The sequence below is a fragment of the Trichomonas vaginalis genome, chromosome II, assembly GCF_026262505.1.
Source record: "Trichomonas vaginalis G3 chromosome II, whole genome shotgun sequence".
Taxonomy (NCBI): Eukaryota; Parabasalia; order Trichomonadida; family Trichomonadidae; genus Trichomonas; species Trichomonas vaginalis.
The window spans coordinates 16,187,660-16,206,970 of NC_067204.1; the positions used below are offsets into that span (position 1 = coordinate 16,187,660).

General features: G+C 32.5%; 9 protein-coding genes and 1 pseudogene across 10 annotated transcripts, besides 2 other annotated features; 3 read left to right on the forward strand and 7 right to left on the reverse strand.

Annotated features, from left to right (window-relative positions):
- Window positions 1–13,411: part of a mobile genetic element that runs on past the window's edge.
- On the reverse strand, window positions 396–1,199 carry TVAGG3_0554150 (KilA, N-terminal/APSES-type HTH, DNA-binding family; the record flags this gene model as incomplete). Its single annotated transcript, XM_051238254.1, has 1 exon — window positions 396–1,199. The coding sequence occupies one exon, from the start codon at window positions 1,197–1,199 to the stop codon at window positions 396–398; it is 804 nt and encodes a 267-aa protein (XP_051096078.1).
- On the reverse strand, window positions 1,648–2,262 carry TVAGG3_0554160 (organellar and viral DNA polymerase type B; the record flags this gene model as incomplete). Its single annotated transcript, XM_051238255.1, has 1 exon — window positions 1,648–2,262. The coding sequence occupies one exon, from the start codon at window positions 2,260–2,262 to the stop codon at window positions 1,648–1,650; it is 615 nt and encodes a 204-aa protein (XP_051096079.1).
- TVAGG3_0554170 (organellar and viral DNA polymerase type B) lies at window positions 2,574–3,488 on the reverse strand (the record flags this gene model as incomplete). The annotated part of the gene is made up of 1 exon (XM_051238256.1): window positions 2,574–3,488. The coding sequence occupies one exon, from the start codon at window positions 3,486–3,488 to the stop codon at window positions 2,574–2,576; it is 915 nt and encodes a 304-aa protein (XP_051096080.1).
- Window positions 3,790–4,086, reverse strand: TVAGG3_0554180 (uncharacterized protein; the record flags this gene model as incomplete). The annotated part of the gene is made up of 1 exon (XM_051238257.1): window positions 3,790–4,086. One exon carries the CDS (start codon window positions 4,084–4,086, stop codon window positions 3,790–3,792), a length of 297 nt encoding a protein of 98 aa, XP_051096081.1.
- Window positions 4,322–4,906, reverse strand: TVAGG3_0554190 (uncharacterized protein; the record flags this gene model as incomplete). Its single annotated transcript, XM_051238258.1, has 1 exon — window positions 4,322–4,906. The coding sequence occupies one exon, from the start codon at window positions 4,904–4,906 to the stop codon at window positions 4,322–4,324; it is 585 nt and encodes a 194-aa protein (XP_051096082.1).
- On the reverse strand, window positions 6,488–6,643 carry TVAGG3_0554200 (uncharacterized protein; the record flags this gene model as incomplete). The annotated part of the gene is made up of 1 exon (XM_051238259.1): window positions 6,488–6,643. The coding sequence occupies one exon, from the start codon at window positions 6,641–6,643 to the stop codon at window positions 6,488–6,490; it is 156 nt and encodes a 51-aa protein (XP_051096083.1).
- TVAGG3_0554210 (phage tail repeat-like family) lies at window positions 9,141–9,990 on the reverse strand (the record flags this gene model as incomplete). The annotated part of the gene is made up of 1 exon (XM_051238260.1): window positions 9,141–9,990. A coding segment is annotated over one exon (850 nt), but the record flags the coding sequence as incomplete, so codon positions are not given.
- Window positions 10,009–10,856, forward strand: TVAGG3_0554220 (annotated as a pseudogene). Its single transcript has one exon. A coding segment is annotated over exon 1 (848 nt).
- Window positions 13,412–13,422: 11 nt separating the features above from the next.
- Window positions 13,423–19,311: part of a mobile genetic element that runs on past the window's edge.
- Window positions 15,607–16,759, forward strand: TVAGG3_0554240 (DNA/RNA polymerase superfamily; the record flags this gene model as incomplete). The annotated part of the gene is made up of 1 exon (XM_051238261.1): window positions 15,607–16,759. A coding segment is annotated over one exon (1,153 nt), but the record flags the coding sequence as incomplete, so codon positions are not given.
- TVAGG3_0554250 (integrase core domain containing protein family) lies at window positions 17,845–19,261 on the forward strand (the record flags this gene model as incomplete). The annotated part of the gene is made up of 1 exon (XM_051238262.1): window positions 17,845–19,261. A coding segment is annotated over one exon (1,417 nt), but the record flags the coding sequence as incomplete, so codon positions are not given.

The following is a 19,311-nucleotide window of genomic DNA, read 5'->3' on the forward strand; positions in this document are numbered from 1 at the left end:
CTTGAAAAAGTACAATATTGTCTTGAAAAAGTACAATATTGTCTTGAAAAAGTACAACATTGTTCTGAAAAAGTACAACATTGTTCTGAAAAAGTTCAAGACTTGTTCTGAAAAAGTACAGCTGTACTCAAATTTGAGAGACATTGTACTGAATTTATACAACATTGTTCTGAAAAAGTACAATATTGTACTGAATTTATACAACATTGTCTTGAAAAAGTACAATATTGTACTGAATTTATACAACATTGTCTTGAAAAAGTACAATATTGTACTGACTCAGTATGGAGCTTGACCCCTTAGACGAAGCAATTTATCTAATTGAAATTAACGAGCTTGTTAAAGACTTCCTCAGGCAGAATGTAAAAGGCAAGCTTGAAAAATAAAGAGTTCATCTACTCTGCTTGTTTGAAGTTGTCAAAATACTCTGTTATTTTTTCTTTCAGTAGCGGCAAATCTTCTTTGAATGTAAGTATTGTACAACCTTTAATATCATAGTGTGTTTGAGGTAACGTATCTTGAACTATTTGTTTCACATCTTCATTAGGTGTCATTGAAATCGGTAAGTTTTCGCGATAGAACCAATTTCTGTCAGATTTGTAAATCTTAGCAAGGTCGTAAAAGCTTTTGTTGTTTCTTCTGACTAAATGCAACATAACCATATCTCTGTCTTCTTCATTTTCCATCTCTTCAGTATAAATCATATACTTATAGTTCTTTTCCTTTCCTTTTGGTACCGAACGTGGTATTCTTTTCTGTATGTTTTTGTCTTTTGCTTCAAGCTTGTTCTCTAGCTCTTCACGTTCTTGTCTATGAATTTCGTCAAGAAGTTTACAAACATACCATGAATAGCGAGCTGAAGCCCATTGTGCCACATTATTTACAAGAAGTCTATGTACATAATATCCTCTCAAACCGTTTGGCAATTTTTCACGATTTTCATGTGTTTTAGGCAAGACCGGTTTTTCTCGGTCTAGAGAAATTTCACTCAAAAGTTCTTGTGTGCTTTGGTTCCTAAACCAATCTTGTGGTTTCTTAGTATCTGGAGCAAAACATGCTGTCAAAATACTTTGCATTTGGTACATATCGTCTTTGACCGAACGAATGAGACGTAACTGTTTGTTAAACTGTATGTACTCGTATTCTTCATTTATAGCTTCATGAACGATAGCAGTTGTTGTGTTCTCTGATGTTGACATATCTGTCTTTACATACAAAATAAAAAAATAAATAAAAATAAAACTAACTTTATTTTTTCTATCTTAAGGAAATTCATGATTTTTGTTGCTGAATTCAATAAAAATATATTTTAGGTGAAGAGGCGAAGCCCACATTGCTACAGCATTTACAAGAAGTCTATGTACATAATATCCTCTCAAACCGTTTGGCAATTTTTCACGATTTTCATAGAGTTTTGGCGACTACGGTTTTTTCCGTAGTCGCTGTTCTTCACGATTTTCATAGAGTTTTGGCGACTACGTTTTTTCTCGGTCTAGAGAAATTTCGCTCAAAAGTTCTTGTGTGCTTTGGTTCCTAAACCAGTCTTTAGGAAGCTTAGTATCTGGAGCAAAACATGCTGTCAAAATACTTTGCATTTGGTACATATCGTCTTTGACTTTCACAAAAGACCAAAAATAAACGTTATTTTTACATGTATTTTTCAGCAACTTCGTCAAATACTTTTATAGCTTTATCTATCTCATCTACTTCAAACGTTTCTTTACCTCTCGTGGGAGCACCATACATTTTCTCAAACTTTTCAAGCAGTTCTGTTTCAGCAGCTCTCATATCGTTAACAAACGCAACCTTAACTCTATTGACTATACTGTCATATCTTTGAGTTATATTAAATGTTCTTCCTATCTTATATCTCTTTGTATTGAAGTCCTTCGGTTTCTGAACAATGTAAAGTAAGCCTTCACTGCAACGTTCCGTATCGAACGAACCATATGTTATGAAGTTATATCCAACAACTGGGTCTAACCATAACAAAACTACTGGTATAAGACTTTTGTCGATGAGATATGCTCTTGTTCCATAGAATCTTACCGATATCATAAGCTCAGGATTTCTTGTCAAAATTTTCTGAGTAGAAGCATTTTTAACCCAGTCGTGGGATGTTTTCTTTTCAGATAGTGTTAAAATGTCTGACAAAGAATATTTTTTGTATTTCTTTGAGTATCTTACGTTTAAATCACCTATTCTAACCACTTTGGTGTCATTGTCTATCTTTCTAACTGTTTCAAACTCAATGTTTAACATTTCTGTTCTTACATACAAAATAAAAAAAATATTTTATAAAAAACTAGCGTTAATTTTATTTTGTATAAAAGATACAGTTATATCATGAAATTTGGTCATTTTTTACGATTTTCGAATGGAATCTCGTTCCTCGGTTTTCCGCGGGACGCATTTTTTTACGATTTTCGTACGGAATCTCGACCCGCGGTTTTCTACCGGTCGCAAACATATGAGGAAATTCATGAAATTTGGTCATTTTTCAATAAAAATATATTTTAGGGTAGAAGGTTAGATATACCCTCTTTTCTACCCTCTTTTCTACCCCAGTTATTTTATAAGCGTTTTACATGGTAAACATTGTGAATTCGTGAAATTCTAAACAATTTCGTAGCTTCTATTTCTTCTGTCAGTACATCGAATGTTTTAACAATGCCGAATGTTTCTTTATATTTCTTCTTGACATCAGATAGAAGGAAATCGTCAGCTGTTGGATAGTTTTTGTTCAGAAATGTCAACATGTCCATTTTATCTTCTGCTGGTTTCTCTACTTCTTTCTTTAAGTCTGCATAGTCGTTTCTCATTCTTTCTATCTCTTTGACGGAGTAGTTATATTTCCTCATTGCTGCTTTACATTTAGAACATTGTGGGTTCATTTTAGCATTGTACATTGAAATCTTACCTGCTAGTATGACTAAGGCGTCAATTGCTCTCTTTAACTCAAAAGTTGCGGGTTTTATCTGTTCATTCCATACCTTACCTCTTCTATCTTTATCTCTTATCTGCCATACACATTTTGCAACTAACGAAACAAAGTTGTCGTAGGTCTTAAACTCCCCAGATTTATATATGTCAGAGATGTTCTTATATACCATATCGCAATCTTTGTCCATGACTTTGTGGTTGCAATGAAATCCAAGAAACTCATAGTTAACCTTTCGTATGAACTTCTTTATTTCTACTGAGTCAGTTGCTTTGACTTCTATTTCATCGAATTCTGGAATAGTAAGCTTTTGTTGTTGGATTTCAGGAAGTTTAGGTAGATGGTCAATAATGTCCTGCATGTCATAAAGATATTCTTCATTTGTTTCATCTTTCGCACTACAGTCTAAATTACTTGTTAACAATTCCTGCTTTATCTTCTGGATTGTTGTTTCGAAAGTATATGAAGAAGGAATGAAGCTTTTCATCTCTACTAACATTGAAGTTGGGTTCATGACTAAAGAGTTTGGTGCTGTTGTTGCTAACATGTTCTTACAATAAAAATAAAAAATATTTTTTGGTGGGACTACCTTTATTTTATTTCAGCACAAAATGAACGAGTTTGGTTTAAAAATACGGTGGAGCCAAAAATGGCTCGACCTCAAAACAAGCATTTTGTGAAGAATATACCAACCCGCGGAAAACGGCGGGTTGCTTTTTTTATACAAAATTCAAGAGTTTTGTGTGTTTTCTACGAGGGTAGAAAAGAGGGTAGAAAAGAGGGTAGAGCTACCCTTCTACCCTAAAATATATTTTTGGTGTAAATTTCAATAAAAATAAATGGTTCATTTACTCACAATATTTTTGTACAAAACAACCCCAAGCTTTTAACCTCTCTTCTGCAGCTTCTAATGCTATCTTAGCGAGTTCATATTCTCTAAATTCTCTCTTTAAATCTTCTTGTTCCCATTGGTCTAGTTCGTATGGAGAATCTCTATAACCAGAACATATCTCACGTTCATGTTCTATTTGTTTTTCATGCATTTTTCTAACTTCTTCTTCAAACAAAGGTTTTGCATTCTCTACTGTATCTTCAAGTTCTTCTTCATCTAACTTCTCATGAACTTTCTTGTCTATGGAGTCCATAATTTTTCCAACTGCTATACAATATTTTGGAGAAGCCCACATTGCTATATAGTTTACAAGTCTTGGGTCTACATACGTTCCTCTAACCTGTTTGATTTCATCAGGAATTCCTGCATGAACCTTGTATAAAAAGCAACCGCCGGAATTCCGGCGGTTGGTATATTCTTCACAAAATGCTTGTTTTGAGGTTGAGCCACTTTTGGCTCCACCTCTTTTTTCAACCAAAACTCATTTTTCAATACTTTTTCAGCACTTCTCCGTAGTTATATATGAAAGACAATTCGAGATAAAAGTCGTAGTACAATGGAACAATATGTTGCACACCGTTTGTAGTGAACCAAACTTGAAAGTCAGAGAAACTGTTACTAGGTGGTTCGTAGAATTTAGAAGCAAAGTCATAAAAGTCCTTACCAATACAAAGAAAACTATTGTTGCTTGAACTAAAACTTGCATGACACATAACATTTTGAGGGTCAAACACGTTTCTATAAACTGTCAAATCTGTTGGTGGGCGTATAAACCAGAACGGACCGTCAGGTGGTAATGGTTCGTTCTGGTTTAGTAACCGAAGAAATTGTGCCCAAGAACGTTTGTCTACTTGCCAAAATAAAAACTGTGTATCTCTTGGAGGGTTATTTTCAATCCTTTGAAATGAAACTGTGGAGTTCATCTTGTCATATTCTAGTTTCAGATAGTATGTTCCATTTAGTAAAGAATCGTATTTTTCTTGAAATTCCCAGTAGTATTTGTTTATTTGAGTTTGAAAGTCATTTAGAGTTTTTTCAAGATTTTCGTCTGAACGAACTGTAAAGATTCTCATTTCATCAAATTTGTCTAGTAGACCATCATGACCTCTATACCGCCCATGAAAATATACCGCAAACATAAACGCGTTAGTTCTTTTTGAAAACAAAACTCTTCTAAATCCTATTGCCTTTGCATCTGAAGGACTTTGAAGCCAACGAATTGGAAAGTCAAACCTGTAAGCACCGGATGAAATTTCTTCATCTGAAATAGTCATACCGGCGTTTGTGAAGATATAGTCTAACGGTTTTGTATCTGCTGCTTTTGTTCTTTGTTTTTCAACCTGAAACATTTAATATATGTAAAAATATACTGTTTTAAAAAAAATGTTTTAAAAAAGTATGGTTTAAAATAAATGTTTTAAAATGGTATGCCATATAGCTTCTTGAATTTGTTAAGAAGTATTCGAACGCGTTTTCCATCTGTATCTCTAGCGTTTACATGAGCATAGCCCGCCTTAGTAAAATATACTTGTAATTTCCTATAGTTTACGCCGGTATAAAAGTAGAAAGAGTCTTGTTCTTCGCTATAGTAGTAAAACTCAAACGTATGCTTACCATAGTCTCTAATTTCAATTGCTTCATCTTCTAGTTCGTCGACAAATTCGAATACAATATCTGCAAATTTGCTTTTGTTCTTATTGTTTTCAGAACGAGTGACCCAACGTAAGTTTTCAAGTCTATTGTCGTTTCTTATATGGTTTATATGGTCTACAAAAGGTAAATTGTTAGGGTTCGGTATAAAATGAGTTGCAATGACGACATGTTTAAGATAGTGTTTTCCACTCATCCTCATAGTAGTATATCCGTCATTTCGCTCCCATTCGCTTAAAACTCTTTTTGTCTCTTTCTTCCTTATTTCAAAAGGCTCAGAACAGTGAATTTCATATTTCTCATCTAACAAACAAGTTTCCCAACGGTCTACTCCAACAAAATCAGCGTACATTTCAAATAAAATAAAAATATATATTTTTTATAAAATATACTGTTTTTCTTTACTTAACATAGCCACCAGCTACCAAAAGCCTTTGACGCCAACCCATACCAGCTAATGAAGGTTGGCTTGGTTTAGTCTCCAGACTAAACTTTGGTTTTGGTTTATCTTCAGTTTTTGGTTTTTCTTCTTCTATCGGTTTTTCGTCACTTTTCGGTTCCTCTGACTTTACCTCACCTGCAGGAACAGTTGTGTCGTCAACATCTTCATAAATATCATATGCCATTTGTTTTTGTTTTCCTTTCAACTTTTTGTGTTTGTTGTAAAGTTTAGAATATTTCGACTCTAAGTCAATGAGATGTTCTATAATGAACTGTTGGTCGGTAAAATATACTTTTCCATCTGTTGTCTCATAAACTCCTTCAGACTTCAATATTTTATTTGTGAGAGTCTGTTTCTTTTTTGAGATACTAGCCGTTCCATTTCTATGAAAAGTGACTTTATAGTTAGGGTTTGTATTTCCAGACCTGGCACTTTCTATTATTGAATTTTTCTCTTCATCTGTAAGTTTTTGACAGGTTTTGACAATGGTTCTGAACTTTTTGTTTGTGGTGTCAAATCTACCGTTTCAACTTCTTCGGTCATTTCATCTCAGTAAAAAATTTTAGTTTGGTTTGTTTTCAACTGGTTGTTTAGGTTTTTTAAGTCGGTCTAAAACTTCTTGAGGTATAGGAAGAACTTGACAAACACGTGGTTGTGTAACTGCTGGAAGCCGACAAATCCATCTTGAACCCATTTGTCTCAATGCTGTATTGTTCATTTCATCTCAGTAAAAAAATTTACATTCCCCACGTTTGAGGCGGTTGAGGTTGGTTATTGTTTACCCACTGTTTGTGCATGGTTATATCCTCTGTTAAAGAATCTTTCACCTTGGTCCATATAGTGCCCTGCTTGGTTATAGTAGTCATTTGCTTTGTTATAGTAGTTTCCTGCTTCTCTTCCTACATTGTCCATCCATCCTTGAACTTTTCCTCTTGTTTCAGGATTTGGAATAAGATTTGTTGCATCTCGTGCTACCTCCCAACCTTTCTGTACAGTTTGTATAATAGGTTGTGCTTTCTCTTTAAGTATACCTAATGTACTCAAAATCTTCCTTCCAACTCCAAATACACCTCTAGCTATTGTTCCCACTGCGGGCAAAAATCTGGATGCAACTCCTGCTAATGCGCCAAATAAACCCATTTCTTATAGGGTAAAAAATGACGAATCCAAACAAGGACCCCTATGTTTCTAAGCAACAAAGAAAGCACTCATGATAAAAATCTTTAGTTCAACACCAAATGCTTGGTTTATGGATATCTTGGAAAACATTCCGAGGTATAGAGAAGATGGACCTCCATACTGGCTAATATTTGTCGGTCAAAACACAAGATACTGTGAAGCCATACCATTACAGTCCAAAAATATTTTAGATGTGAAAACTGCTTTGACAATATTCGTTGACAAATACCATCCAACAAAACTGACATCTGACTGTGAAAGTTCTTTCAAATCAGACGATATTAAAAACTATCTGCGTTCAAAAAAATGTAAACCAATATTTCATTGTCGACCAAAACCATTCTGCTCTTGTGTCATTGACAGTTGTATAAAAATCTTAAGAGACTTAAATCAACCACAAGGTGTGAGGTAGATGAAATGTCATATGACGACAAGTACAGACACTTCTCCCAGGCAAAGATGAGACAAGTTTTAAAATATTTACAATAACCGTAAACAAAAAGGTTTGGGAAACCACTCCCCCGAAGAAATGAAAAACAACCCGACTTAGAGAAAGACTATATATTTAATAGTTTAGTTAAGAGGGATAGACAAGAAAGAATGCCAGGCTTCAAACTTAAGAAAGGTGACAAAGTAAAAATAGAAATACCTAAACGCGACCCATATGAAAATACTATTGACTATGACAACAATGGGAACTCGACAGGTACTCACATTCGTGTTCGTAAAAATAGAAGAAAGTATACAAGAGAATATTATGAAGTTTTAGGCAAACATGGCAAAATGTACAGACTGCAAGCAGAAGATAAAACTACTATTGTCAGACCTCGTTTCAAACTTGTCAAAGTTCAAGGTGGTATACTTTCAAAGACAGTTCCTAACAAATATAAGACAACTCCAGACGAATATGCTAAAGAAGTTGAAAATGACGACTAAGCAATTCTATACCATGCGTAAACTGTCATGTAAGGTGGCATGTAGTCTTTACTTTGTCCCGTTGTTTGCGTATATCCTGAAACGAAATGTGTATGGTTTCCTTCTCCCTGCGTGTCATCCAGTAACAATTTATAGCAAACTTAACGTCGTCTTTAACATCATATCCTTTACCTTTTGTCATTCCTGACCAATCCCAATATCTATGCTTATGCCAACCTGCTTGAGATGTACTTAAATCTATGTAGTGACTATGTGCAGGTAAGTTTTCACCTGAAATCGTTTTACTTCCACCTGTTTCCTTTGAAGAGTTTGCACAATACAAAACCTGTCGACTATTTGTTCCCATGCACCAACACCAAACATTGCTTGAGGACCTCTTGCTTCCATTGACGTGTAAATAGAACCTACTGGGTTCATTAAATCAAACATATGAGATATTATAGGATTGTCTCTTTTGAACTTAAAATATAGTGCAACTATTTCAGGTTTCTTCTGGTTCATGTCAGAATATTTTTATAATATAATCTTATGTTTTCAGGGTAGGTAAAGTCTTGACTATAATATTTATTTCTGTCATCTGTATAATAGTATACTATTCTCGTTTTTTCTATTGCATTATATCTTTTATATCTATAAAAATCTAAATATAATGTTAGCTTTTGTTCATCTACATGTGGTGTTCTTTCGTCATCTCCATAGTCATAATAGTATGGTGCTGGAGCTGGGTCAGGCAATGTCATATCTGCCATTTCATAAACTCTTAAATATTTCTTTTGTTCGTCTCCATATATGTTTAAGTAGCAGTTGTTGTCTAATGGAACTTTAACTTGTGTACCATCGTTCTTTTTATAGCTTACATACATTTCATTGTTATTTTTCGGAATGAGTTTATACGTGTACCATTTTCTAAGGACTGTACCAACTGCCATCTAAAATATTTGTTTTCTTCATTGACAGAAAAGTCACCAACAATAGTTTCAATATTTTTTGTTCCTAGCAAACTTTGGTATATTTCATTGACATATGTTTTATCTGCTTTTTTTCAAGGCTAACGTTTAAGTCTGTTATTTCAGAAGATGTATGTGTATGTCCAACGTCACTTTTCCTGTTTAAGGTTTCTTGTAAGTTTGTAATATTTGCAATGGTATGTGTATGTCCAACGTCACTTTTCCTGTTTAAGGTTTCTTGTAAGTTTGTAATATTTGCAATGGTATGTGTATGTCCAACGTCACTTTTCCTGTTTAAGGTTTCTTGTAAGTTTGTAATATTTGCAATGGTATGTGTATGTCCAACGTCACTTTTCCTGTTTAAGGTTTCTTGTAAGTTTGTAATATTTGCAATGGTATGTGTATGTCCAACGTCACTTTTCCTGTTTAAGGTTTCTTGTAAGTTTGTAATATTTGCAATGGTATGTGTATGAGTCTTTTTAGAATATTCGTTTTCAGCTCTTGTCACTTCACTTGACATTTTATTGTCAACATATGTTTTGTCCGCTAGTTCAGGATGAGTATGTTCTTTTGTTGCATATGTTGCATCTGCTCTGTCATGTTCTTCTTGAACTTTTTCAATGACATACTCTTTGTCAGCTTTGTTGTCAACATCTGCTTTCGTTGCATATGTTGCATCTGCTCTGTCATGTTCTTCTTGAACTTTTTCAATGACATATTCTTTGTCAGCTTTGTTGCCAACATCTGCTTTCAAAAGAAGTTCAGATATAGGCTTCTCGTTTAAAGTTCCTTTTGTTGGATTTATACAAACAGTATGGTTCTTACTGTCTTGAAACAGAAACTCATCTGTCATTGGGTTTATCGTCAGTTTTAAGTTTCCTTCTTTCAATGACTCAGATATCTTAGAATAGTTTGAAAAGTTTGTTGTGTTCTTATTTAGAGCTTGCAAAATGAGTTGTCGGTTGTGTTGTATTTCTCTCATAGACGCTGTTTCTTTCGACATTTTTATTCTAGATAAAATATGCTTTCAATAGAAAAAGAAAATTCTAGAGTTGCTACAACTAAACCATTAGATGAACTTTTTACGAATGTCGGTCAAAAGTTTGAGACAGAGACCGTAAAGCATGAAGGCTATCGTTTTGACTACCCATTGAGATGGTTAAGAGACCCATCCGTCACAAAAGCTATTGGCTTTCGTAGAATGAAGTTCATTTCAGAAGCCATACATGGTTTCCCATTTACGGTCGCTTTTGAAGTTCGATACTATAACAAAGAAAAACGTACGTATGAGAAATTTGAACAGGGAAAACTTTTACAAGTGAATTTGCTTGTAAACTTAGAAACAACTCTTCAAGCTTTTCAAGAAAAATAAACGATATCTATATCGAATATGCAAACCAGTACAACATTGACGAAGGAGAGTACCATCTCGATATTATATATGACAGGAAAAATGCAACTGTTAAAATCAATAGAATAGAAGACCTTGGAGAAGACGTTTATATTTCTACAAAATATAACAACTTGGCATGGTATAGATTTTTGAGGATGTTAAATCAGCCTGCAGCATATCCAGTACACCCGAACTTTTATGAAGTCGAAAACCCTAATGGAACATATGAAAATGTTTTCGACTCAGATGCTATTATAGTTCATGCTTCATTTTCTGGTGCACAAAACTCTTTTTTATGCTTGGCAAATGACTTTTACGAAAAACCTACAAAGCTATATGAACCACCAAGTGGAAGTATTTCAGACTTTCAAGTATGGTTTACTACAGATGGAAGAAAGAGAATAATTCCATTATACCATGCGTTTTACTTAGAACTTAGTTTCATATACAACTACTATCGAACGGTAAAAATATAATTTTAATACGGTTGAGGTGTTGGATTTGGTTGCCAACTTGACTGTGGTGCAGGTTCAGGCTGTTGTATAACAGGAGCTTGTTCTTCTGGTTCAGGGTCTTTAGGTATAATACCAACGAACTGACCTACTCTTTTACCAATATTTTTGACTCCGTTCCAAATTCCTCTTCCTACGGTTTTTATTCCATTCCATATACCTCTTCCAACATTTCGAAAGAAGTTTCCTATTCTTCCAAAGAAACCCATTTTACTATATGTAAAAATCTAATGTCCACCTAGTCTCTTACGTTTCCTTCTGAGTTCCATAGCATTCTTTAACTGGAGCTCATACATTCTGTTTCTCCTCTGGTAGAAAACATACTCTGGTCAACTCCTGTGTTCGCGTCATCTGCATAAAGTTGTTATATCCCACTTCGGGGTTTGTATAAAACTCTTTCCATCTCATATTTGCATACCATGGTGGTAAGCCTAACGCAGCGTCATTTGACATGGCAGTTTGCATTTGTACATCTGTTGGCACTTGACCATAGTTTGCCATTGCAGTTTGTATTCTAACTTCATTTGGAATATTCTCTGGGTTTGGTTGTCCAGGTTGCTGTGCATTCGCTAAGTTCTGTGCGTCCATTTAATATTAGATAAAAATATCTCTTACGAGTACATATACTGAACATTTGCAGGCATTGGTTCATCTTCATATTCTCTATATCTTTCTGCCACGTCAAATAAGTAAATGACACAATGGAAAAAACCTAAAACAAGTAGTCCTATTTCAAACCACATTTACTTACCAATAAAATTTCTTTGTTATGACACTTTCTCCAGTTTATAGGACCTCTCTCATATTCTATCTTGTCATATATAAACTCATAGTCATGTATGTCCTCTAACCATCTCATGACACTTTCCAAACCACTTTTATCGGATGTAAAGTAAAAGCATGGATGGTTATGTAAAACGTCTAAAGTTTCTAAAGAGTCTCTCAAAGTCCAGTCTACTTGGTATTGAAAATCCCATGTGTTATAGAACGGCGGGTCCACTATAAAGAAAACATTTTCCTTGTCTTTATATTTTTCATACAACTCTGTCCAATGACATCTCACAAACTCTATACCCTCAGTATATTTTTCTATGTCCTCTTTGAAAACATTTGTATAGTTAAGATATAAAACTTTTGACATAAGTGTTTCAATGTCATGAACTCTTATAGCACCACTATATAATAGTCTAGCAGATATACTATCCCAGTCTATATATTCTGCTTTTTTCAAAACCTCTCTGACAATATCTTTCTTATCTAATGGTATACGTTCCATCTTGCCTATAGGTATCTTTTCTTTTAACTCACTCAATATTTTGTTTGTGTCTGGTATATGTTTGAGACGGTCCATATAGTTGTCGAAGTCATTGCATATAATCTTTGAGTCAGGAAATACAGTATGGCACAAATGGGATATATAGAAACTTCCACCGAACAAATCTACAAATGTTAGACCATTCGGTAGTTTCTTAAGTTCTCTCAATAGAATATCTTTACATCTACTCTTATTTCCAAAGAAGGGTAACGGTGGTTTTGTAAAATTCATTTTATATATAATAATAAAAATGTTTTTTTCCTGAAAAGTGAAGTTAAAAAGCGGCTTTTGACAGACGTTTTATTGTGACTTCATCGTAAAGACTTTGTTGAGATTTCTTCGTAAATGAGTGTAAATGACCCAAAAATATATTTTAGGGTAGAAGGTTAGATATAACCTCTTTTCTAACCTCTTTTCTACCCTCTTGAATTTTCATGAATTTCTTCGTAAAGACTTTGTTAAGACTTCTTCATCTAATTTCTCATGAACTTTCTTGTCTATGTTTTGTTGAGATTTCATCTTAAAGACTTTGTTGAGATTTCTTCGTAAATGACCCTAGTAGTATATTTTTGGTGTAAATTTCATGAAAATTCAAGAGGGTAGAAAAGAGGTTAGAAAAGAGGTTATATCTAACCTTCTACCCTAAAATATATTTTTGTCTGATTTTACGAAGAAGTCTTGACAAAACATTTACGAAGAAGTCTTGACAAAACATTTACGAAGAAATCTTGACAAAACATTTACGAAGAAGTCTTGACAAAACATTTACGAAGAAATCTTGACAAAACATTTACGAAGAAATCTTGACAAATTCAAGAGGGTAGAAAAGAGGTTAGAAAAGAGGTTATATCTAACCTTCTACCCTAAACATTATTTTTGTCTGATTTTACGATGAAGTTTTGACAAAGTCTTTACGATGAAGTTTTGACAAAGTCTTTACGATGAAATCTTGACAAAGTCTTTACGATGAAGTTTTGACAAAGTCTTTACGATGAAATCTTGACAAAGTCTTTACGATGAAATCTTGACAAAGTCTTTACGATGAAATCTTGACAAAACATGAAAAACATATATAATTTGTGAAAAGCTCCTGGAAGACCCGTATATAAGAACTTCATTTATACTAAACATCTTCAGGGCTAGAAGGCACGAAGTGCCTGGAAGCCCCACTACCTTTTTTTTTTTTTTTTTTTTTTTTTTTTTTTTTTTTTTTTTAATATCCCAGCTTCAGAATCAGAAGTACAGAAATCTCATGAAGAAAGATATAAAAATTATGTCTCAGAATCAACACAAAATTTATTAGATGGTGAAATAGACGAAACACTTTCAGAAGAAGGTACTAAATTTATTCGTAAACATAAGTTACAATTTATTGATAATGAAGAATACCCCTGTATCCTACTTTCACCACCTTTAGATTCCGAAAAATTCAAAAAAGCTCTTAAAAACGTGACATATGCAACTAATACGATTAAGAAAGAAGATCATGATATTTACACAAATTATTATTTAAATAAATGCACAGGTGTTGATAAAGTTTTTGGTTTATTAGATAAAATATCAAAAGAAACCATTGGAACATATAAAATTTTATGTGATTGTGGTTTCATTGTTGAAGATACTAATAATGTTTCATATGAAAGAACAACACCGAAGGAAGATGAAGTGGAAAGGTCTATACCATTCGTTATTAAGAATATAAAAGATATGAAAACGTATAAGCATTATATTTATTCATTTATTTCAGAAAAAATGGAAGCAACCCATAAAACATCTTCTCATCATTTTATAGCTATTCATACATTCCTTTTCAAAGTTGTGAAATTAAATAAGAAGGAATTAGATTTAATGTATCAGGGTACGCATTCTTGAGTAAATTAAAATGTATTCGTCACGTCGCAGATGATAAAAATTTATGTGTTCTTAATTCATTTTATGGGCTTTAAAAAATAAAGTTTATTTTTATTTATTTTTTAATTTTTTATTCTTACATAAATGAACAAAAACGGAACAGCCTAAAATGAATGATAATCAAATTAGAGCAGAAGGTAGAAGGTTATTTAAACGCTTCTATAACATTCCTGATGGTGTTAATCCTAAAAACTCGTAGAAGCTATTTAAATGAAGCAATAGATGCATATGAAGGGTTTGACATTTCATCAGAAAGTGAGAGATTAGCGAGAATGTTAAATGTTAATATTGATTTCTATTATTGTGATCCTCAACCAGAAGACGTGGACATAAATAAGGTAGACTTTCCATTAGTGGAATCAATAATGATAGATCCAGAATTTGAAACAGTAAATATTTTATTAACACAGAGTCCATGTGGAAAACTTCACGCTGACAGTATAACAGACGTTGAAGCACTCACCGGCTATAAAGTTTGTCCATATTGTAAAGAAGAAGTTTATTCTATCCGTGATGATCCAGAAAGGAAAAACCAAAGAAGATTTTTAAAGCATTGTGAGAAATGTAAAGAAAATAATGGGAGATTAATTCAAGACGTTCAATTGCAAAAGACCAGCAACCATATGCACCACATATTACGAAACAGAAGATATATCAGTGGTTATTAGCTCACAATTTGCAGAAATATTATAAACCGACAAGATATTATATTACTTTTGACTTTGAAACATTAGAGACTAAAGAAGAATTACAACTTTCTGAGTGTGCAACTTTGAATGCTTACTTAAAACCATTCATGGTATCATCAACGGTTAAATTAAATGATAAAACATACACGAGGAATTTTTGCTTAACTTCGAGTGATTCTTTTATTTCTGATTGGATTGAGTTTTTATTTTCAACCTGTTCATTAGTTGCTAAATCAAATATTGAACAATATGAAGAATTAATGAAGCCGCAAACGGCGGGGACTTTGTCTCATACATTAAATGAAAAACAGAAGGAAGCATTTAAAGAACTTCTAGATGAGGAATTCAATAAAGTGAATATCATAGGTTTTAATTCGGGAAAGTTTGATTTAAATTTAATTCTTCGTGATTTAAACACTGCAAAATGGAAAATAAAATCAATGCTGGGTTCATCTTCTCAATTTAAGCAAGTCATTGTAAAGAAAACAAACGTTCCATATGAATTAAGATTTATTGACATCAGAAATTATATAGCGGGTGGGACATTAGACCAATTCACTCAAGATTTCGGAAACAATAAATCACGTGTTAAATCCTTTTTCCCTTATCAATTCATCACGTGGGAAAATTACGAAGAAGAATTAGATAAAGAGGAACCATTCACGAAAGATTCATTTTATTCAGCATTAACCCAAGAAACTATATCAGATAGTGATTATCAAATATATCTCAATGATGCTAAAAATTTAAGAATAGATTAGAATATTTTATTCATTATTGCAATAAAGATGTTGAAATTATGATTGACCCAATCGATAAAATTATTGAAGAAACATTTGTTTATAAAATTGATATGCTTCATAATCTTTCTTTATCATCGAATGCTTCAATGATTCGTTACGCTTTAGCATATAAAGACTTTAATCCTAATGAAAAATATCCTGAGGAAGAGATAGAATCAAGTTTTGAATTAACGAAAAAGTATTGGAAATATAAAATTGAATCATATAAGAAACATGATGAAAAAGCAGAAAGAGATACTAAAAATAATGTTTCAATGGATGATCTTCAATACTATCACGATTTAATCCTTTCATCTAAATGCAAAATGTGTGGTAAAGCGTTTACATATGCAAATAAACCAACATTAGATAGAATCGATAATGAAAAACCACATACCAAAGAAAATTGTCAGTTAATGTGTTGTTATTGCAATGTCGTAAAATCAAATAAAGATGAAGATGTTCAACGTTTAAGAATCAATTTAAGAAATTATGCATTAAAAAATAATTTACCAATGACTTTAGATTCAGTTGAAGCTTATCACATTCTCCGTAATGAAATTACTGGTGGTCTATCAAATGTTCAACATAGAGTAAATCTTAAAGGAATCACGCACATTAATAAACTTTCATATAGTCCAGAAACTAAAACTGTATCAAATGAGGACACCACCAACATTATGACTCATTTCGTTGGTGTTGATTTTAATTCATTATATCCTTCATCATTTTCATCTAATCCTCATGATTTCATTCAATATACTGACCATAAAATGCATATGTCGGGAAGATTGAATGGTGTTATCATTTGTGATACAACAACAAAGAAAGCAAAAGCACTGGGAATTATTAGAAAGAAAAATACTTTATTCGTGGCTGAAGTAAAGGGTCACATTGATGAAAAATACATTAATGATTACATAAACTTTTTACCAATAATAAGAAACTTAGATATTATCACAGATGAAAAAACAATTGGCAGTTTTATGTATAATTACATGAAATCAAACAATCTACCAGTTGACCAGAAACAGAGGAAATTAACTCAGTTAGCATCAACACACAACCAATATCAACCATTTTCTTCTTATTATCTTTGGTATCTAATAGACAGATTTCATTTTATCATCGATGATATTCAATCAATTTTAACATTTACTAAAAACACTTGTTTTAATGAATTTGCGAACGAATTTATGAACGAAAGACAAAAGGCTGAATTAGAAGGAAATAAAGGAAAAGTTTATTTTGCAAGATTTCGCTTAATGGATCATATGGTTACGATGCAATGAATACACAAAATTACGCAAAGACTAAAATAATGAATGCACAGAAGGCACGCGTTGCATGTATGTCAAATAAGTTTAAAAACATAAGAGAAATAGGAGAGGATACGTATCAAATGATGCTCAAAGATAGATTTTATAGATGTGATACATGTTTACAAGAGGCATTCTTCACTTTAGATAATGCTAAATACTGGTATTTGGTTTTCATTTATGATTTTATGTATAAATGCATGAATGTTAATCGTTTTCATTTCATTGAAGGTGATACTGATTCATCTTATTGGGCTATTGCTGGTGACCCAAATCTTCCTAACACTCAAGCATTTCAAGCGATTGTAACCGATAAACAATTTTATGATAAAAACATTTTCAAATTCGCACCATTTGATTTCTTCTGTTTTGATGAGAAATTTAAACCTAAATTAAAGAATAAAGCTGAAGAAAAAGCACATGAGAAGAAGTTATTGGGTTTAGCAATTGAGAAACAAGGTGATAACATGGTTGCTTTATGCCCCAAGTGTTATACATCATTCAACGGTTCAATTGATGGAAGTGATTTTAAAAAGATTGCACAAAAAATGAAAGGTGTTAGTTTACGACAAAATAAACAATTAACATCTAAAAATTATTTGGATATAATAAATGATAAAGTGATATTTGATGGTCAGAATATTAATTTACAACTTAAAAACGGGTCAATGACTCGCTTAACAATCGGTAAGACTGCATTAACAGGAGCACACACTAAGGCTGTATGTTGTGAAAATGGATGTTGTATGCCATTTATTTAATACAATTTAAAAACGTAGGGGTTGAGTCATGAATTTAAAATTTTATTTTTAATAAAATGCCACAGAAGAGACAAAAGGAACCGTTAATGATGCGATTCAATATGTAAATAATGGTTTTGATACTATGATTCAAAGAGGTGGGCACCCTTAAAACATTTATTTTATTTTTATATAAATGGATAACGCAGATTTAGAAAATTTAATTGATGATTTAGTATTTAATCAAAATTTTCTTAATTATTATGAATTAAAATCATATCTCCAAAAACATAATAAAAATATAACGGGTGATGATATGGATTATTATTATCCGTATTATAAAAATGAAATTTTGAAATATCATGATAAAATAATTTCTAAAATTAAAGACAAAATTAAAAATAATGAATATACAAAGGGAAAAACTAAATCACAACTTAAACAGTTGAAAGATTTCAAAAATAAAGTATTAACAGAAGAAGATATTGATGAATTATATAAATTATATAATCCTGAGCCGCAAAAACCAAAGGAACAAAAGCCAAAGAAGAAAAAGCCGAAAACAACACCAAAAGAGAAAGTAGCAAATGTTCAACAGCTAAAGGTGCAAAACACCCAGGTCCTTCAGACCATAAATGATGCACAAGCTTTAATTTATGATTCATTAGTTAAACCATATTCAGCCCGACTTTTAAATGAAGATCAACTTTTGGAATTCATCCTTCAACATAAACTCGAAGCGGGAAAGTATATCAAACCTTTATATACAGCATATTTAAAACAAATGAATAGAATACATCCAGAATTAATGAAAGGAGGAATGAAATCCAAAACTTCATCATCCAAAATCAAAGCAGATAAAATTAAATCACTTGCAATACCAAAACCTCCAACGGTAGTACCTCCTCCTTCAGTTAATCCTTCATCATTCACTTTATTATATCCATTTCAAACATTAAAGAAGCAAAAAGATTTTAAAAAGGATTTCAAAATATTAAATAAACCAACTGACCCAAAAATTCAACCGTTAAAGGAAAAATTTAGTCGCCCTTCATTTGCACCATATCCATATTCATACGAAATCGATCATTTAGAATATTCAAAAGGAAACGTTACTTATTTATTTGCCATTAACATTAACACCAGATATTTATATTGCATTCCGGTGAAAGGGAAAACAGAACAGGAAACAAGAAGAGCTATACAATACTTACTAGATCATGAAAGAGTAGATAATATAAGTGGTGATGGTGATAAAGGATTTCAGGCGGCTATGGCTCATTATTTCCCACAAATTAATTTTTACTTTTCATCCTCTCCATATACGTTTCATAATAAAATAGTTGATGCGGTAATGAGAACTCTTAGAGATGCGTTAGGGGTTAACGGTCGGATATACTGGGATGGAAATCATGACTCCATCATACAACAGTTAGTATATTATTACAATAATACATGGCATAGAACTATAAACATGAAACCAATGGAAATGAAAAATGATATTTCAAAAGAATGGGAATATATTAGAAAGCAAATGGAAAGGTTGAATGATGTTAAACGTGAACAAATTAATTCGGGGCTCATGAATTTTAAACAAGGGGATAAAGTTTTGATTCATCTCGATTATGGAAAAACTGATAAATCAATGACAAAAAGAAGACGA